The 20,262-nt window shown below is 34.1% G+C and overlaps 2 protein-coding genes, 1 long non-coding RNA gene and 1 other non-coding gene across 4 annotated transcripts; 2 read left to right on the top strand and 2 right to left on the bottom strand.

Moving 5' to 3' along the window:
• The first annotated feature begins 7,123 nt into the window (after positions 1–7,123).
• Positions 7,124–9,189, top strand: LOC114422023 (AAA-ATPase At4g25835-like). The gene has a single exon (XM_028388195.1). The coding sequence runs from the start codon at positions 7,537–7,539 to the stop codon at positions 9,085–9,087; it is 1,551 nt and encodes a 516-aa protein (XP_028243996.1). The 5' UTR covers positions 7,124–7,536; the 3' UTR covers positions 9,088–9,189.
• A 1,466-nt stretch (positions 9,190–10,655) lies between these two features.
• On the bottom strand, positions 10,656–10,737 carry TRNAS-GCU. The gene has a single exon. It is a non-coding gene; the product is annotated as a tRNA-Ser (tRNA).
• Positions 10,737–13,319, top strand: LOC114422022 (E3 ubiquitin-protein ligase RNF181 homolog). Its single transcript, XM_028388194.1, has 2 exons — positions 10,737–11,631; positions 12,827–13,319. The coding sequence occupies exon 1, from the start codon at positions 10,991–10,993 to the stop codon at positions 11,612–11,614; it is 624 nt and encodes a 207-aa protein (XP_028243995.1). The 5' UTR covers positions 10,737–10,990; the 3' UTR covers positions 11,615–11,631; positions 12,827–13,319.
• A 3,717-nt stretch (positions 13,320–17,036) lies between these two features.
• On the bottom strand, positions 17,037–19,535 carry LOC114424565. Its single transcript, XR_003669021.1, has 2 exons — positions 18,709–19,535; positions 17,037–17,351 (listed from the first exon to the last, which is right to left on the bottom strand). It is a non-coding gene; the product is annotated as an uncharacterized LOC114424565 (long non-coding RNA).
• Between the last annotated feature and the right edge of the window lie 727 nt (positions 19,536–20,262).

Genomic DNA, 20,262 nt, shown 5'->3' with positions numbered 1-20,262 from the left:
TCTTGCCATGGTGCACATAGCCTATCAAGCACTTAATCCGCTATGTGAGCCATAGGCTTCAAAGGATTGTCGTCTAGAAACACAATCATTGCTAGCTTCTGCTCGATCAAATCCACTTTTGAATGTGGAGCCAAAGGAGTCTTGTTAGCCATCATCGTATCCTTGAAGGAGACACGTTGTTTATCACCACCTCCACCATTTGGAGGCTCTTTGTTGGAATCACCATTGCACATTCCATTTGCCGCAAAAGCAAAACCCTAAGTCTCACTCATTCTCTCTAATTTTTTTTACACTATATTAAAAAAAGGCCAAAAAATCACATCACAAATTAATATAACATTTTATTATTACTGGTAACATCATTTGTATGGTATATATATTAAATTTTCGCAATTATGTTCTAAGAAGTTGTTGTAGCACAAATGGTAATACGTTTTGCAAAGTAGCCAAAGGTCCAGTCTTTTATTCTGGGTCGCACCGCTTCGGTGTGCAGTTTTTTTTTTCCTTAAAGGTAAAGGCAGTTGTGCGCTTGAACCAATCAAGGGGTGAAAAAACATATATAACAAAAACATGATTAGAATCATATTTTCGTTGAAAGAGTACTATTGGAATTTTAAATAATAACCACGTCATAGTGAGAATGACAATACTTGAGATGGGGATAGGTATTAGCCTAACCGAAAAGCCCAAGCCTAGTAATTGCTATATATACCCTTTTTTACTAGTACACCCCTTTTCTCCAAATTTATATATATATTTTTTCAAAACTATCCTCCCTCTGGAACTTGTTAGGAATTTATTGATTACACTTTTCGAAAACAATTTTTAGCTTCTAAAAAATTAAAAATCAAAAACTTTTTTGTTTAGTAAATTTTATAAAATTGTCTTCTAAAACTGTTCTCAAATTTTAATTTTAAAACTAAAAAAAGGGGGGAAAGGTTTTAAATGCTCTCGTTTTTAGTTTCTCTTTTTATCTTTTGAAAAGAGATTAAAACACGAAAATAGGGTGTTTCCATTTATGACATCACAATAATATTTCTCAAATCATATTAACGTTGAAATGCAATCGCACTAAAATGCGCCTCATTGTTCACCAGAAGTGCCAAGTTCTTGTCTCTTCTCAAGTTTTGTTCATTTTTATTCTTTGTTCTTTTCATTTATTTTTTGAATTGTTCATGTCATTTATGTAACCCCATTTTTCTTCATTTTTGTTCTTTGTTCTTCAAGTTGTTGGTTATGGATCTGTGGCTTTTGTGGGTTTTTAATTAAATTCCAAGTTCTTAGATGAATCAACACGCTTTCGTTTCAGTTTCTTTTTCTGGAATTTTGTGTAATTTATAGTGTGAATGATGTTAGTAGAGACTCTGGAGTGGAAATTCTTGGTTGATATTAAGCTTAGGTGGACTATACAACATGAACAAATGAGCTTCTCATATTAAAGATTAGGGATTTCTGTGACAGTAGTCTTTGATTAGGGTTATACACCATGAATCTTTGACTTGGTATCTAAGTGGACTCTTTCATCAAACGGTTAGAGCTTTATCCATGCTTCCTCTAATCTTGAGAATGCGCTTGCTTTGTCCATGCTTCAAGTTTGAAGAGTTGTTGTAGAAAGACCAAAGTGTCATATGCTAGTTACATAAAAGTATCCCATTTGATGTGCCTCTATTTTATGTTGGTTCTTGGGTTTTTTTTTTTAAAAAAAAGATTTTATTGTTTATTTGGAAACATAGCAGTAAAAGTATAAATTTTTCTTTTTCTTTTTTGCATATACATAAACAAATAAAGACATTCTCCCTCTTATAGGAAGCTTAGCACTACTTGAAGAACATAATATATTTATGAAGGTAATATGCTACAGAACAAAAACAAGACAACACTTAAGTTAATGAACTTATCATTTCCTCATTTGGTTTAGTCTTCTTCGGCATATATTAGTTATGTTTATTGCATTATAGTTCGCATCCTGTGTAACTTGTAACCAACAATATGCCAGAATGAACCATAACTCAAAGGAATCAAAAGATATAAAGCATTAGCTTGATTCATTTATTACTTTGGTCTAAGTTGTTATGGTTTATAACTACAAAACAAAGATGAAATAATGTAATTGAAAATGACACAAATGTAAAACATGACCTCCTATAAAGCTCACAAGATTTGTTAATAAAAGCATACAAAGTTTTGATGTTGACAAATTCAATGAACTGAGCAAAGAATGAAAACCAAGAGTCAATATTTATATAAATTTGTGTAATCACTCTTATTTCAATCAAGTCTAACTCAATTTATCTATCTAGATGTTAAAATACTTAAATTATTTTTCTAAAAAGATCACTAATCCAATTATTTACGAAAGAAAAGCATTAGAAAATTAAAATTCTCATTTAAGGGCTAAATTGTATGAAGGTCTCAAATCTCTTAAAGAAAATCCGAGTCTTTTGAGACATAATCGAGTTTTCACATTAAAAATTTACAAAAATCTAAGTCTTTCAATAAAGACTTGATTTCATTTGCGAAAGAATTGAGTCTCCTAAGAAAAATTTAGTCTCATGTTCAAAAACTAAAGTGGATTAATTGGTTGGTAGAAGAAAGGTTGAATAGTGACACATGAACTGACTAGGCTTGTGTCTGATTTTTTTCCTCTCAAGCTACTAGCTTGGAAATCAGAAGTCATGTAAGAGAAATATTTGTCCTTCTTAAGTACTTGGATAAAATGATAACATAAAATAGAGTTTTCATGTAAAACATAATACCACTGCTTTAGAAGTTATACATTTTAAAATCACATATTCTCTTGTCACACAAATTTTACTTTTTTGATGCAAGGTAGATGCTATTTTTGAGTTATGAAGTTGCTTTGTAAAAACCTTTTGATAAAATGTCTAACAAGACTTTTCCAAAACTAAAGATAAATATGCAGCAACAAAAAGTAAATGAGAAATAGTAAAGAAGGATACAACATACAAATGAATTTATATAGATTTATCCTAACTTGAGTTACTTCTATAGATTTATCCTAACTTGAGTTACTTCTAGTACCTGCACTTGTAGACTTTTTTCGCTAAGACCAAACACACAATTGTGTTATTCTTTCTTCTAAAGTCTTTCAATTGACGATACACGTTAAATTTGTGAGGAAGGATCTAGGTTCGATTCTTACATAATATACTATTGGGAAGATGCTATGAGTTTTAAGTGTGATTAAACTCCTACTAAAGATTAGTCTCATATTCGGTCTAAAAGATTAAAACTTATGGAAATACCTTAAGATACCACTAAGGAGCCTAAGATTTTAATTAAGATGATATCAAATAAAAAAAATAAAAAACTGACTTATATTTTTATAAAATCACTACTTAGTAAAACTTTTGAGTATTGATGCACAAGATTAACCTTTTTCGTCTTAAATATTTAATAAGTGATTGTCCATATTCATTATGAATATTTATATTTTAATCTTAATACTATTGAATCATTTATAATCCTTGAGTTACGGTCTGTATATCCTATTTAAACTTTGTTCTCTACTATCCTATTCAAACTTTAACTTATCTAAAGATTTGATATTAATCATATTTGGAGTGGCCTGCATCTGTCACCCTGGGAAAGAAAACAGAGATATTGTAAATTTACATTTCTTTAGTTGTTTCTTTCCAATATAGTCCTTAATCATTAATCGGTTTTCTTTGTTGACTAAAGCTAAAAGCGCCATATTTTATTAATATTTGTTTAGAATATATGCTTTATTTACTCAGTCACACCAAACTTCTGCTTTAAAATATCAAATATTTTCCACACATTAATTAATAAATGATTGAAAATAATGGACAGTTTAGATGGTTAATAGATTATCATGAAAAACCAAAGCTTAAACCAAAGGGGTGAAGTGCAATCTTTCATTTTTAGTATTTCGTTAACTAATTGCAAGATAACACTACCAAGCTCCAGATAGTACTGAGTACTGACTCATTTTCTTGAAGAATCCATCTTGTAAAAAAGAGATATACATAATGGAATGTGATCCACTTGATCATTTGACATTTCAGGGAGAATCCACTTCGGCTTTATTCTTCTGATATCCCAATTTAGACAGTGCTTTCTCTCAAGGCTGACCCAAACTAATAGACGGTGACAACAGTAAACTTAGGCAGGGTTTCTCTCATATGTTTAAATAAACCTTTTTCATAATTTAAGAAAAGTTAAGAAAATAAAAGTCACAAAAGCAAAATTTAACATATTTTTATTTTGTATAGCAACCTTTTTCATTTAACTTGCCCAAAACACATAGGTGCATAAGTTTATTTTAACTTGCAGAGAAGTTCAATATTTTTTTTTCTCCTATACATAGTTAATGGAGAAAATTTACCCAAATGAACTTAGATTTCGAATTTTTGCTAAGAATTACAGTCATAACACTGCTCTACTTAATAGTTTTATCTATTTTCTTGATGAGTCAACATTGCTATGCTTCTTGCATAGATGGAATATGATACATTTGATCATTGACATTCCATGGAGAACCTCTTTGTGGCTTTATTCTTGATACCCCCATTTACGCAGGGCTTTCTCTCAAGGCTGACCTACACTGAAATTTTTGCCCCATCTCCATATTCGTGGCTTTTAATGTGCCATACACATGCCTCTTTTTCTTTTCCTCCTTCTTTTATTTTCTCTTTCCGTGTTCCCTTTCTCAAAATTTCAACCATTTTATAAGCAGATACCTAAAACCATTGAAGGGGCAACAAAGATTAGATAAGAACGACAGCCAAACACCACAGGATCTTGATCTGATGGTGCAAATTGCGTTGCTTTAGTAAAGGAGATTTAGACAAATTTCTGTAAAGAAGCATAAATGAAACTTTGTTTCAAAAGCATATATGCATGTAAAGATATAAAAGAAATGTAATGCACAAGAAAGAATACCACCACCATCTGCATGACTTTAAGATCTATATGCATCACAAATAGACCCTTTCACCACCTCAACAAGTAAAAGCCTAAAATAATGTAATGAAAAGTTCCATGCATATACAGAAGTGCCCAACCAAATAAGCAACTAAGTAACAAATTGGCATTTTCAGTCACAATCTATAGCTGGGTACATATTTTTCATATTTGTACTATTGGATTGAAATCTAACCTCAACATCAATTGCAATGGTCTATACGACCCATAAGTACAAAGGTGAAAAATAAGAAAAACATGAAGAGCTAATGAATAAAAAAATTATTCAATGGGTCCATGCCAAAAGATACAGTGAATATAAATTTAATCTAGTGGGTTCCTCCGTACCAATTTCAACCGACATAGTGCAGCGGTAAAACATGAAAATCATCAGTAGCACATAATAATCATCATCCCCTCATTATCATCTGCTACTTGGCACTCATCATGAGTGACTGATGAGTTATAATAATTCACAAGAACATTCTCTGACCTCTGAAGGCACAAATTACAAGAACAATAGGAAAAAAAAAGATAAAGTGTGATTTGTCAAGAAAGAACCAAAAGCAGCTTCAACTCAACGAGATCCACTACATACCATTCCCTAAGAAACCCCGAGTGTTTGCATGCGCCGTGATTCATTGCTGCTGGAGGATTATCTCTTCAAGACCTTTACTAAAGCTAGTTGGCGCGTGTGCATTGTACAATTATGGGGCATCAGATGCTACTTAAAAAACAAGATGCTTGTACAAATTGATTGAATTTTGACGAATATACCTAAAGTTTAATGCAACCTTGAACAAGAAAATTAAACTGCTATATCAGCAATTGTTGTTGCTGAGAGTAAATTGTCTATATTCCAATAATTCTGGTTAATTTGTCATTTTGTTCTAAGACCAAGGGTATTTCTTATAAGAGGTGATTGGAGTTGAGAACATTTTATATTAGGCTCTAACGCTCTTAATGATTTTTTTTTCTTTGAATTTACTAAATTGAGGCCTTATTTAGAGAATATTTATAGCCTATTTTGTAAACTTTTCCAGGATCTCATAGGCAATTCGAGCCCAAAACACTTATTGGCTCTAACTCTTTCAATGAGTTTTTTTCATATACAAATCTCAATCTCATACTTTATCTAAGAAAAATCAGATATATATTAATAAACAATTTATTAATCTATTCATTGGAATTTAAAATTTATTTCACAATTTATCTGAATAAATTTATTTCAGAGATATATATTATCTGAATAAACAATTTATATTATAGGATAAAGATGTATAGACCCTCCATGTTATTTCACACTTTGAGAAAGAAAAATGAGATAAAAGAGAGAAGTAGATTATAAGGTCCTCACATCAATAACTAGATTTGAGCTCACTTTCTTGTGGGAGATGAACCCCTGTTTTTATCAATGGGGCCAACCTTTGTTCTCAAGAGTAGATATATCATATAAGCCCAATTTGTTAAAACTCAAAAAAAAAAATACACTTTTTATATAAGTGCCTTTTTAAAAAGGAGATATGATTTTTTTCTTAAAAAAATTGCTTATTTTAACTAAAAACAGTTTAAACAAATACATCAGAAAACTATAAAACTACTTATTTTATTTTTAAAAAGTACTTATTTTAAAAATAAGCTTAAACAAACTATCCCATAACTTAATAAAAAAGTGAGAGATTGGAAAAAACAAGAGTGTACGTATACCATTTCTCATGGAAGGAGCATGCAAGACAGCTTTTTTTTTTAAAAAAAAAGTTGATGGATAGATAATTGATATGTCTTATATTCTTAATGACAGCTTTTTATTTTGAAAAAAAAAAAAGAAGTAATCGCAGCACATATCAAAGGAAGGAGTGTATATATATATATATATATATATAAAAGAGGAAGAAGTATGTAAGACAATTTTTACCACAATTATATGAAGAACAAAATTGCAACCATGAAAGCTACATTTCCCTGTATTTTTTCTTTAATTTCGAGAATCACAACGAAAACTCCGATTTAAATCCATGCTCTCACTACATACAATAAATAGAAACCAATGCAACAAAAAGAAAAAATAAATAACAACTGAGTTTTTCTTTTGGTCCATAATAACAATTAAAAAGGTTGAAGCTGAAACGTAGGCAATTTTCAAAACCTGCATTTTTTTGTGTGATTTTGATTTTGTTCAACAATTCCAAAGCAGAAAATTAACAAGCAACAAAAACAAAAGACCTGACCTTTGGCAAACAAAAATCTGCATTTATCTGAGATTCTATACGCATGGCAATTTATGTATAACCTCAAAGGCTATGTCCATAAAACCCTAACAACCCAATTATCAGTTTATCACACAATTCACACATCTTCTTCAAACGAACAAAGCAAAAAGCATAAAGCAAAGTGGTCGGCTTCATCATCATCTTTACCTTTAACTTTTGCCTACTCTACCATATGCCCAACCCAATGTTTTTTTTTTTTTTTATCATAGCCATGTTCCTCCTTTTACGCACCGTATAAGAACCCTAAAAACCCAAACCCTTCAATTCCAATTTCCACAAACAAATTCTCAATCAAACCAAAACACTAAAACACACAGAAATGGAGATATTATCACAAATGTGGTCTCTGTTAGGGTTACTTACCGTTCTCCAGAACGTTCTTCCATCGCAGCTTCTCTCCTTGCTTCATTCTCTATACGAATCTCTGCAAGATCTACTTTCTCCGTATTCGTATTTCGAGATTCCTGAATTCAACGGCTACTGCGGCGTCGAACTCAACGACCTCTACCGCCATGTGCACCTCTACCTCAACGCCGCGAACCACGCCCCCGCCGCCGCGTGCCGCCGATTAACTCTCTCCTGCTCGCCGTCGTCGAACCGTATCTCCTTCGCCGTTGCGCCGAACCACACCGTCCACGACGCCTTCCGCGGCCACCGCGTCGGGTGGACGCACCACGTGGAGACTGCGCAGGACTCGCTCGAGGAGAGGCGCAGCTTCACGCTCCGTCTCCCGAAGCGCCACCGCCACGCGCTCCTCTCGCCATACCTCGCGCACGTGACCTCACGCGCCGAGGAGTTCGAGCGCGTCTCGAGAGAGCGGAGGCTCTTCACGAACAACACCACCGCTTCGGGCTCCTTCGAATCGGGTTGGGTCTCCGTCCCCTTCCGTCACCCGTCCACCTTCGAAACCCTAGCCCTCGAGCCAGAACTCAAGAAACAGATAAAAAACGACTTAACGGCGTTTGCTGACGGTAAAGAGTTTTATAAGCGAGTGGGCCGGGCCTGGAAGCGTGGGTATTTACTCCACGGCCCACCGGGCTCGGGTAAATCAAGCTTAATCGCGGCAATGGCGAATTTTCTCTGTTACGACGTTTACGACTTGGAATTAACAAAAGTCTCTGATAACTCCGAGTTGCGGTCGTTACTAATACAAACGACGAACCGTTCTATAATAGTAATTGAAGACATTGACTGTTCCGTTGACATAACGGCGGATAGAACGGTGAAGGTTAAGAAAAGTCAGGGCGCGAAGCTGTCGTTGAGGAGTAGTAATAAGAAGGGCCAAACGGGGTGTGAAGAGAGTGGGCGAGTCACGCTTTCAGGGCTTTTGAATTTCACCGATGGGTTGTGGAGCTGTTGCGGTGAAGAGAGGATTGTGGTCTTTACAACCAACCACAGGGATAGTGTGGACCCCGCGCTCCTCAGGTGCGGCCGCATGGACGTCCATGTCAGCCTCGGCACGTGTGGGACACACGCATTCCGTGAGCTCGCGCGCAACTACCTCGGAGTGGACTCGCATGTGTTGTTCGAGGCAGTGGAGGGATGCATCCGCAGCGGTGGCTCCCTCACGCCTGCGCACGTGGGAGAGATACTGCTCAGGAACAGAGGGGATGTTGACGTGGCCATGAGGGAGGTCTTGGCAGCGATGCAGGGGAGGATGCTAGTCGCCACAGCTGCCGCTGATCAGCCGGAAAATGAGGAGGCGTCGACGGCTGCCGGAGTTAGGTCGCCAGAGAGCGTGCTGATGATGGGGTCGCCGGAGAATTGGGATGTGAAGAGGAAGGAACAACATGGGTGTAATAATTTGGATAAGAAAGTCAAGTTTTTCGTTAGGTTAAGGTCGTTGACCAGATCTGATCCTGGTAGATAAATTTGTTTTTTTTAGAAAACAAAATTTGGATGAATGCAGCTCTATTATTTATGTGTTTTGTGATTAGTGTTTATTGTGAAGCAAATTTTATTTTCTGGTGTTGATCAAGGATGGCAATCTAAGGGACACAGGGGGCGTAGGTGTGTCGAATATGGCAGATAATTGCTACTTACTGAGACAACGAGGCTTTATTGCTTTAACCCTAAGCTATGGCAGTGATGGCACACTAGATTTAACCGTTAAATATAATTAATTTTAATTTCAATTACAATTTTTATATTGAAATATATGTTATGATAAGAGAAACTAATTCCATAACCAAATTCAAATTAGAGAAGCTTCCTTAAAACTTTTAGATAAAGACATCTCCATTTCATCATTTGCCTTACATCCCATAATTATGACGAGTCAGTATATTTTTTTTTTTTTTGTTTAAATAAAACATAATGTGTTTATTAAGAAGCAATTAATTCTTAAAAAAAAATGAATTATTTGATACTTTTCTCTTTGCATATTTAAGAATTTATACTATTTTATTGAAACCTTTAATATTATGTTTATGTATTATTGTCACTTCTTCTCATGACTTTGTGGTTTGCATATATCATCTCAAAAACATTAGAGTGTGAGTTCGAATATGATATCAAATAAATAAATAAAACTCACTGGCTACCATTGTTTATTCAGTGTATCATACCCTAAAACATTAATTAAAAATATGTAACTTATCCTAAAGTGACAGTACAATTTTTTTCCCTTCCTAACCGAAAGTATTATGAAGTGGGAATTTAAATAAAATGACTTTCAAAAAAGTCTCCGCTTTCAGTCATATTATTAAATCATGTATTAGTTTGAATCATAGTTTAATTTAATTTATCTTATAAACTAATCAAAACATACTAACTGTTTACATCAGAACTTGTGCAAGTCTAGATCAAAATAATACATCAATTGAAATATGAGATTACAAATCCATGCAGAACAGAAGCACAAATTCATTAATAAAATGACCAAAAGATTATACTTACATATAAAAAAAAAGGACCTACCCCAAAATAAGAGTTTAAAAAATATACATCCTCAGCTTAATAAAGATATATTGCAAGTCTCAAAGTTTATACACAGTCAACTAATTTAAAATATTTTTTTAAGCAACAAAATTTTATAAATGAAAACTTGTACTTACATTAAATTGCAATTAAAAGAGCTTTAGATTTTTGCTACATGTATTATTTATTCAAAAAGTAAAACAAGAACAATAATTTTTTTTTAAAAAAAAAGGTTCCCGTAGAACGTATCCCTTTCTCTAAAAATTTAAAACTTAACTGTTAAAAAGTAAGAAAAAAGAAAGTTATCATTAGTGACAATTAGTAATTGTTTTAAATTATAATCTAAGAGTTTTACATTTTCAGTCGATGTAGTGTATTTTTTCTTAATGCAAAGTACATGCGTTATTATTTATTCAAAAAGTAAATAAGAAAGAAAAAAAACAAAAGTTCTTGTAGAATATATCCCTTTCTCTAAAGAAAACTTATTTCCTGAAAAGCTATAGTAAAAAGAAAATTTAACGTCGCCTGAGAGATTCGAACTCTCGCGGGGAAACCCCATGTACTTAGCAGGCACACGCCTTAACCACTCGGCCAAAGCGACATTGTGGATAGAGAAATATTTTATAATATCAAGTTCTTATGCTTTATAGTTGAAAGGTTGCATTCAAGAAGCTACCAAATGAAAGGAAAAAGCGATAGAGAAACAAACAATTGAAGTCGGGGCGGGCCCCACACACACTCTCTCTTAATCCCCATTCCTCACACCCAACACAAGTACACCACACCTCACCTCACACACTAGTTAGAGCTTCTTCCCACTTCCTCCGCCGCCACCGCCACCGCCACCACCACCGATGGCGGATCCGAAAGCCTACTGGTGCCACGAGTGCGACATGAGCGTGTCCCTGACGCTCCCACCCTCCCCTCTCCTCTGCCCGCACTGCCACACCCACTTCCTCGAGCTCATGGACTCCCCAACCCTCTCCCAAAACGACACCGAATCCTCCCTCTTCGACGTCGTTTTCCAAGACGCTCTCTTACTCCTCAACCCCCCTTCCTCAAAACCCCGCCCCCTCCCCTCCCTCCACGTCACCCCCTCCCTCCTCTCCTCCCTCGACCCCAACGGCGTCGTTCGCTGCGCCGTCTGCAAAGACCAAATTACCCCCCACGCCGAAGCCAAACAATTACCCTGCAAACACTTATACCACTCCGATTGCATCACGCCGTGGCTCGAACTCCACGCCTCGTGTCCGCTATGCAGGTTTCGGTTGGAAGAAGAGGATGAAGAAGGCGGTGACGGCGTTATGACGAAGATCAGGAGGGAGATTATTGCCAGGCTGACGGTGCTGACGGAAGAGGATTTCTACGGGCTGAGGACCACGCTCAACCACATTGCCTCGCGCCACGCGCTCATCCAAGAGAACGAGAATCGCGGCGCCCAGATTGGGGAAACTCAAGGTGGCGATTCGGCTTGCTGATCATATTGGTTCATAAGGTGCTCTGCTCTGTCTTCTCTTTTCATGTCTTTTAATGCTCTAATTTTATGCAAATTTTTATTTCGATGATCATGGAAGTGAAACTCGAAATTTGGTTGGAGAACTAGATCAATTGAGATTTGAGAGTGTGGAATTTTGGTTAGGTTAATCTGTGTATTATGTTCTAAGCCTTGGAGAGTGTTGTTGATAACTAACCCTAATTGTTTTTAAACCCAGATTTTTGAGATTTGAATGTTGATTTTCTGCATTTCATTTGAGGAAAACTTGTGGACTCTTGTGATGTTGCATTTTTGCCTTTAAAGTTGTTATAGATTTGGTGTTTATTGTTAACATTGAAATTGTTTTGTTTTTCCCCTATTGGGTTGGGGAAGGGGAGGAGAGTCAAGACTCAAGAGACCATAAGCAGTTCTATGAGATTTAAGGAATAAGTGTTTATTGTGTAAGTTATTTTTGTACTTGAAGAGCAAGAGTTGTGTTTGGATAAATTTTTTCATGAGCATTTATAGGAAAAGAAAAAAGGAAGATAAAATGCATTGAGCTTCTCCATATGTTAAAATCAACTTATTGCATGTTTGGATTGGCGTTCGATGGCCTTAGATGCGCGTCATTCTTGAAGCTAACATTAGTTGCTGCTATGTCATTTCTAAATTTGACTTGAATTTTTGCAAAGATGTGACCTGCAAAGATTCAACCAAATACAGGCTTATGCCCTTAGCTTTTGGAGAAATTAAATGGAAATATATTCTATATAAGTTTAAAATTAAGTTTTATGTGGATTTGTAGTGTTTATGGAGAAATTTATCCAAATTGGACCTGAATATGATTAAACTGTTCTCACATATACTACCAGTTGCTTTTGTAAGCTATCTCGGAAAGCTTGCAGAAACAAGCTTAAAACGGCATATCAAGAAATTATAAGTTATTTTCATAAGTTCTCCCAGATGCTTACACAAAAGCTTATAGTACAAGATAAGTTTAAATAAAGCTGTAAGTTAGTTTTTTTTTTCAAGCGCACTCAAATTCTGTCTCTTTTAACTTTTAAATATGTCAAATGCTATTTGGTCTAGCAACTTTAACCATTTTCTACTACTATCACTCACTTTTATTGGCCATCTATCTTCTATTTTGAAAGAGTCTCAAATTCTATTGTTGCTTATGAACTAACGTTATTGCTGTTCTGAAATGTGATTGCAGGTATATAGTGTATTAAAATAATGTTGAAGTTGTATCACCATAGATCGTCTTTTCAAGTGTAAATCTGCACCGACGATTATGCTGCTGTTCTTTTCCCTCCTTTTTTGGGAATCTCCAACTAGCTAGGTCTAGTGCTATAGCTAAAAAATACAATAAATTGATGGAGTGCACGGGTAATGTGCACTTCTCTACCCATCTTCCACTCTCTCTATGTTGGTCCTTGTAACTGGATTTCCTTAGCCAAATTTCTTGTGTAAAACTTAGCTTTCTTTTATGTTGTGTCTGAATTGCCCAAGTGGATGATGGATCCTTCCCACTGAATCATTTCGTTCCCAATTTTTTTGCTTTGGCTTTACAGTAGATGCTATTTTTTCCTGCCAATGTTGCTGTAGTTACGGTATGAGATATTGAGATTGTTGAGAGATTGAATCATTTGAGTGTTGTTGTGTACCATGGAAGAGCCTTAAAATGCATACTTTGTTGTGGTGTGTAAGTTTTGTTCTGATCTTTACTTAAGGAATCAACGCAGCTGGTTAACTATATCGTCACTACTTTAACTAAACATCGACTTTTCTCCCAAATGATTATGATTGACTTTGATGCTTCAAGGAGTGGGTTAATGATTGTTTCCTTGCGAAACCGTAAATATAGAAAATAAGCAGTTTTTAAGGTTAATTTTCCTATCAAAAGAAGGAAAAATGAATAATATCCTTAATTTTCTAACTTCGTTGGCCTTGACCTCTCACGTTCAAGGGTGTCTATGAGACGATTTGGGTAAAGATGTATCTTTATTTTTATTTCACTTAAAATTTTTTAGAGTTATTTACTTAAACTCATTTAATTCAATTGAGACATGATAATAGATTTACCTAAACACGACATGATAAGAGATAGGATAAGATTGAATTAGTTGGTTTATAAATTGACGTAATATCATGTATTATATATAGATAAATCATAAAATGAAAAAAATATAAAATTAATTTATATCTTATTAATGTATTTAAGATAAATAATATTAATGTTAATATAATATGAATTTAATGTTTTTATACTATGTAAGCAATTGTCTATCGTCATCTAATCACAAATTATAATTTAAATTATTTTAAAATAATTATTATTCAAGTTAATAAATTTATTATATATTATGACAAATTATAATTGAATGATTATGCAAAAAAATTTACATTGTAAATACATTATCTTTTTACTCATATAATATTATATTACACAAATTACTATTTAGGAAGTTAAGAATTTTTATTAATAATTTTTTTAAAACAATTGAACCGAGGATAATGTTGAAATAATATTGAATATCATCCCCAAAATATATTAAATCTAATTTTTTAGATTTAAATTTATCAAAATTAACTTCAGTTGAATGAAGGTTAGAGGGTAAGAAGAATCATTAATACCTTAACTAGGAAAGGTACTTGTGGTCCGAAGAATCCTTAGATAAATCTTTGGGTGTTGTTAGGTGTATCCGGTAGTATTGCTGGTGCACCTAGCATTTTCTCTTTTTTTCAATTCTGCCCTTCGTGCTTTTCTCGTAAGATCTTACGGAAAAGACTTCTTTCGTAAGATCCTACGGAAGAGGGTTTTTCGTAAGAGTTTTTATAAGATCTTACAGAATATATTGATTTTTTAGAAAAAAAACTTTATATTGGTTTTTTATTTTTTTTAATTTCTTAAAGTTTTATTTTTCTAATTATTAATATGTTAAATTACTCATTTGTGTATTAATTTTTTTTATTATTACAAAATTTAATGTATATTAAATTTTGTAATAGAAAATATTTTTTATTTTTAAAAACATATACGGATTAAATAATTTGTATGATTTATATCAAAATTAATTGTAACAAAATTTATTATTTAAATTTACATGCGCATTAAATATACATTAGAAAGTTTATTGTTATGTTTAGCAATATTATTTATTTTGTAACATAATTGGCTCATTAACTCAGTTAGTTAGATCATTGTGCTAAGGTGTTGTTAGATGCACTCAGCATTTTTTAAAAATGTCAAAACTGCCCCTTTCTTCGCATTTGTGATGAGTGTGCGTGAGGGAGGTCCGTAAATCGTACGAATCAAGTTGATCTATAAGGTTGATACGGATCAAGTTGATCCGTATGTTGATATTAAGCATACGGATCAAGTAGATCCGTAAAAAATCTTACGGATCAACTTGATTCGTAAAAGGCTTATGGATCAACTTGATCTGTAAAAAGTTTATGGATCAACTTGATCCATAAAAAGCTTACAGATAAGTTGATTTGTAAGCCTTTTACGGATCAACTTGATTCATAAAAGGTTTATGGATGCTAACGAATCAAGTTGATCCATAAAAGGTTTACAAATGCTTACGGATTAAGTTGATCCGTAAAAGACTTACGGATCAAATAAAAAAGGCTTTTATTTTTTAAAATGATAACTCAATTTTTTTTATATCATAATTACCATTTATAACGTACTCTGTCATGCCATAGTATGTCAAATGGAATGCAAGGTCGCTATAACCCCTAAATGAGCAAGAGATACAACTCTATGTCCCAAAGACAAAAAATAAATCTATGTATTAGATTTTTTTTGTTTTAAAGTTAACTTATGTATTAGTTTGAGCATTATTGTATTTTTTTATTTAAATTTATTTGGGTTTTTTATTTGTTAGTAACTATTTTCATTTCATCCATATTATGTATAATAAGTGTTGTCTTGAATGGAAGCATGTAACGTTTATCCAAGAGATTCTTTCATATTTGAGGTGTGTATATATATATATATATATATATATATATATATATATAATATTGATTAAGAAAAAAACTTATAATTTCACTTTAACTTCATCTAGTTTAAATTTTGTGAGATTTGTTTTTTTTTTTAAATAGTTGATTAAATTCTTTTTTTAAAATAAATAATTTTGGTCCGTGGACGGTTGTGTTTTATTTTTTGTCAAAATTCTTGATATATTATTTTCAATCTAAATATGAGGTATAAGATAAAGTTTTTTTTAACAACAAAGATTAAGGTTTGACAAGAAAATCAAAATAATAAAAATATATATTAAAAGGAAATTTAAAAAATATATTGCATAAGTATTAAACGAATAAGAATAATAAATTATAAACACATAATAATAATAATTAGTCACAATGTATTATTAACGTCTCAATATATTTGTTGCACTTTTTATATTTCAGGGACTAAATTTTGCATTTTGTCGGCGGAATGATAGAACGGAAAGTCAAAAAAATATTAAAACAAATATGCTCCTATACCGACAATTCACGTTGACAATTAATGGTAACGGAAGCAAGTTAACGACAGATATATTTTGTCGTATTTTTCATGGAAACTAAATTTTGTATTTTTATCTTTTAGAGAATATTTGTTAACGAATTACATATCGATGAACAAAAATTACTATTTAGCCTTTATTTTTCTACTTAAAAGTCAATTGATACAAGTGCCATATGGTCGACCCAACTTTGGATTAGGAATATAAATTCTCAAGTCCTGCATTTTAATTTTGGGGACTTAGATTACCTTTATAAACTTTGGAGTCAAATACTAATTTCCTTTTCCAAAGAGTAATGTTATGATTTTACTTTCTTAAAAAGAGAGAATAAAATACTTCAACAATATTCTATAAAAGCTTCTTGTAAAGGTTTTATTAACAAGTTATGCGTTTTTTTATAATATATTATATTCTGACATACCAACTGGTTGTAGGCTTTTTAGCCTGTAATTTCTTTCAACGAGATAAAATAATACGTGAATGACAATGTAATCAATCAAACTGCTTTTTACATTTTTTATGTAATCCATATTAATTGCATATCAATATGAATGTTCCACATGGTTGGAACTTGGAAAAAACAAACATTTCACACATGACCTTTCATCCGCAAAAGATTCTTCAACATGATTATTCTTTTACGATATGATTAGTAATTTTAAACATGTTGAACGAAGGTGATGCATAATAGACTGAAATAAAACACACCACAACTACAAAAATTTGTGGTTTTTGGTGGCAAGAGGACCCACCTCGCCATTACGCTCACACCTAAATTATTTCCAAAGATTAACAAGTTGTCATTCAATTCTGTCTCTACTTCACTTGCCTACTCCAAAACAATCCACTTCATGGTTTAGTGCTAAAAATCACCCAAGGTTTCAGAAATTCAAAACCAGATAAAAAATCGTCAAGTTCTATCAATTATTTCACAACGCACAAAACATTGTCTAACAGAATTGGTAGCTCAAGCAAATGAGCATCCTGCGTTCAAATAATTGCATAAACTTTCTATCTCAAAAGTTGCAACACAACAAGGTATAGACAAATCAAAATCAAACATAGGCCACAGGATTTTGAAAGGCCAGAGTGTATGCTAAACAATGTCTCTCCATCTTTCCAGAATTTATTCCAGATTTAATTGAAGGATTGCAATCAATGGTGATCATCATCAGCATGCCCATCGGGTGATCCACCAGGTCCTACCACTTCAAGCTGTTTTTGTAAAAAAAAATGGATAGAATAATTAGCATCAATGTGTAAACAGTCATTTGATTACTATTGTTCTAAATAGTTGAAAAGAATTTGATTCAAGTTCACTCTCAGAAGTTGACACACGACGGCAGTTTAAACAAACCTATGCACTGCACTACTTAAGGTTAGATTCTCCAACAATTCCCTTGCAGCCACATACACTAAAAAGTGTTTCCTAGCTTGCTACCAACTACAGATACATTAAAGCTTATTGATAGCATCGACAAAAAGATAACAAAAGTCAAAGCCCTATGGAATTTTGAACTATTTTCTAGAATGTTAATCGATAATTCAAGGATTTGTTGAGCAGTTAGGAAATAAATTGATTTGTTAAAGATGACCAGCAGCCATGGTCGTTAAACTTGAGTGTTTAACTCGTGAACTTGCATGAGTTTACGTGTTCACCCGCTCAAAATTGTGAGTTTACGGCCAATTCAGAGTTTGGTTCAGTTTCCTAAAACAGCCCCAACAAAAATCTGCCTTTTTCATTAGGATTTTGTCCTTCTTTATTGGCTACCATGCATTTTCAGCTGGTTTCTCCTTTGAACACTTCTTCTCCAATGACAGATGTTGATGAAAACAAAGATGCTGAAGATCATTAACTCTTTTACTTATATTTTGTGTTTTCACTTTATGAATTTTTAAGTTTAAATTTGGTCATTTATGCATAATTTGATCACTGCCATACATTGACACTGTAGTGTGCTTTGTTACCAAGTTTGATGCTGGTTTTTTTATTGTTTTATGGTTTTCATTTGTCATTTGATTTTAATACTATAATTATATATTATATTATTAAACTTGGTTTGGATACTACAACTATTTTTTATAATTATTATTTTGGTATAAGGTAAACTCTTTTGAGTTTACAAGTCCTTCACGAATTTACACAAAATCAAATTTAATAACCTTGCCTGAAGCTGATAAAATTTTGATTCTAACAAAAAGTTCTGTTGTTTGACTTGTCATTTGCTTTTGTAAGGTAAAAAACAGGTCAACCAGAACTCAAGGGGCGATTCCAAGTGCTTCTATTGAATTTATTTGGGTTATCTCATTATAATAAAAGTAGTTAAGCTGAAAATTGAAGGAGTTTGGTTAAGCATATAAAAGTGATTTACAACCCTCCTATAAACTCTTTTTAGCTTTTTCAGTAAGTTTCACTTTCACATAAAATTTACCAAAATAAGATTATTAAATTGAGCACTTATGACAAGACCTCTCATAAACCAAGGTAACCAACCAAGCACACAAGATTTTCATCAAACAACATGAATATGAACTAATAAATAAATTCACAATCAGTATGGGAGGAAATTACCTTTTCAATAGGACAAAATATCATCTACCTTGTCAAGTAGAAACAGGCTCTCAGCGTAATAAGCAGGGTATAGAGTCCATAAACCCCCCTCTGCAATTGGAAGTTGTATAAGGATCTGTGTCTCAAGGTCTAAGGAATAGACTAATTGCCCCTGAACAATTATCAGCAGTGACCCTCTTCTGTTTCTAATCATGACGCCGCCCACGCTGTAAAAGAAGTGTGGATAGATGCCTAATTCATCGATTGAAAAATCATAGATGTTGCTCCAAAATTGCACTCTATCAAACTTTGTCAACTCCCAAATTTGACAAGAGGATGGCCTCCCATTCATCCGAGGGAAGTGGCAGACTATAAGAAAAGGGCTCACAGCAGGGCGGTGGCTACCACCTTTGACGACACAAAGCAAGACGCAATCAGAGGAGGAACGAGCCAAACACTCGGGAAGCATTACCTCATCAAACTTCTCTCAGAAAAAATCAAAGGAGAGCACAAAATAGTAGTACCAAGAACCGCAAATGTCGTCCACTTTGCGTCGGGCACAACAAAAAACAATCCCGCCAAGCATGTCCCTACCATCAAATTTATCACTATCACACAAGCTATATAGGTCAGTAGAAGCCGAGATAATCCTCCAAACCCGGTGGCTAAATGTGAGCCACGTGAGAGTCATGAGGGGTACGAGACAAAGCGAGTCTGACCAGCGTGTGGTCACCGGTTTGGGAATCAAAGCCCAAGAACAAGGATACCTAAATCAAGGCACAAGAAGGTAGAGGATGATGGAGCCTGATGTAACGGCGTAGAGATGGATTGCAGAAGAGGATGATAATGGACAAGAAACCGTCCGAGAGGCAGACCAGACCGCCGAAGATAACTTTGATTTCTAAGTCGATTTTAAGATCAGGGTGAGGTGGGAGGGAAAACACAAACCAGAGTCAGAGAGGACATCGTTTTCACGGCAGAGGAAGTTCCTCCTCTGATCCGCAACTTACTCCGCCGTGAAAACGCTATCCTCTCTAACTCTGGTTTGTGCTTTCCCTCCCACCTCACCCTGATCTTAAAATCGACTTAGAAATCAAAGCCATCTTCGACGGTCTGGTCTGCCTCTCAGACTGTTTCTTGTCCGTTATCATCCTCTGCAATCCATCTCTACGCCGTTACATCAGGCTCCATCGTCCTCTACCTTCTTGTGCCTCGATTCAGGTATCCTTTTCTTGGGCTTTGATTCCCAAATCAGTGACCACAAGCTGGTCAAACTCACTTTGTCTCGTATCCTCATGACTCTCACGTGGCTCACATTTAATCTGTTGACACCGGGGTTTGGATGGTTATCCCGGCTCCTACTGACATATATAGCTTGTGTGATAGTGATAAATTTGGTGGTAGGGACATGCTTGGCGGGATTGTTTTTTGTTGTGCCCGACGCAAAGTGGACGACATTTGCGGTTCTTGGTACTATTTTGTGCTCTCCTTTGATTTTTCCTAAGAGAAGTTTGATGAGGTAATGCTTCCCGAGTGTTTGGCTCGTTCCTCCTCTGATTACGTCTTGTCGAAGGT

This window comes from Glycine soja, chromosome 8, assembly GCF_004193775.1.
Source record: "Glycine soja cultivar W05 chromosome 8, ASM419377v2, whole genome shotgun sequence".
Classification (NCBI taxonomy): domain Eukaryota; kingdom Viridiplantae; phylum Streptophyta; class Magnoliopsida; order Fabales; family Fabaceae; genus Glycine; species Glycine soja.
This window is presented reverse-complemented; position numbering and strand designations above follow the sequence as displayed.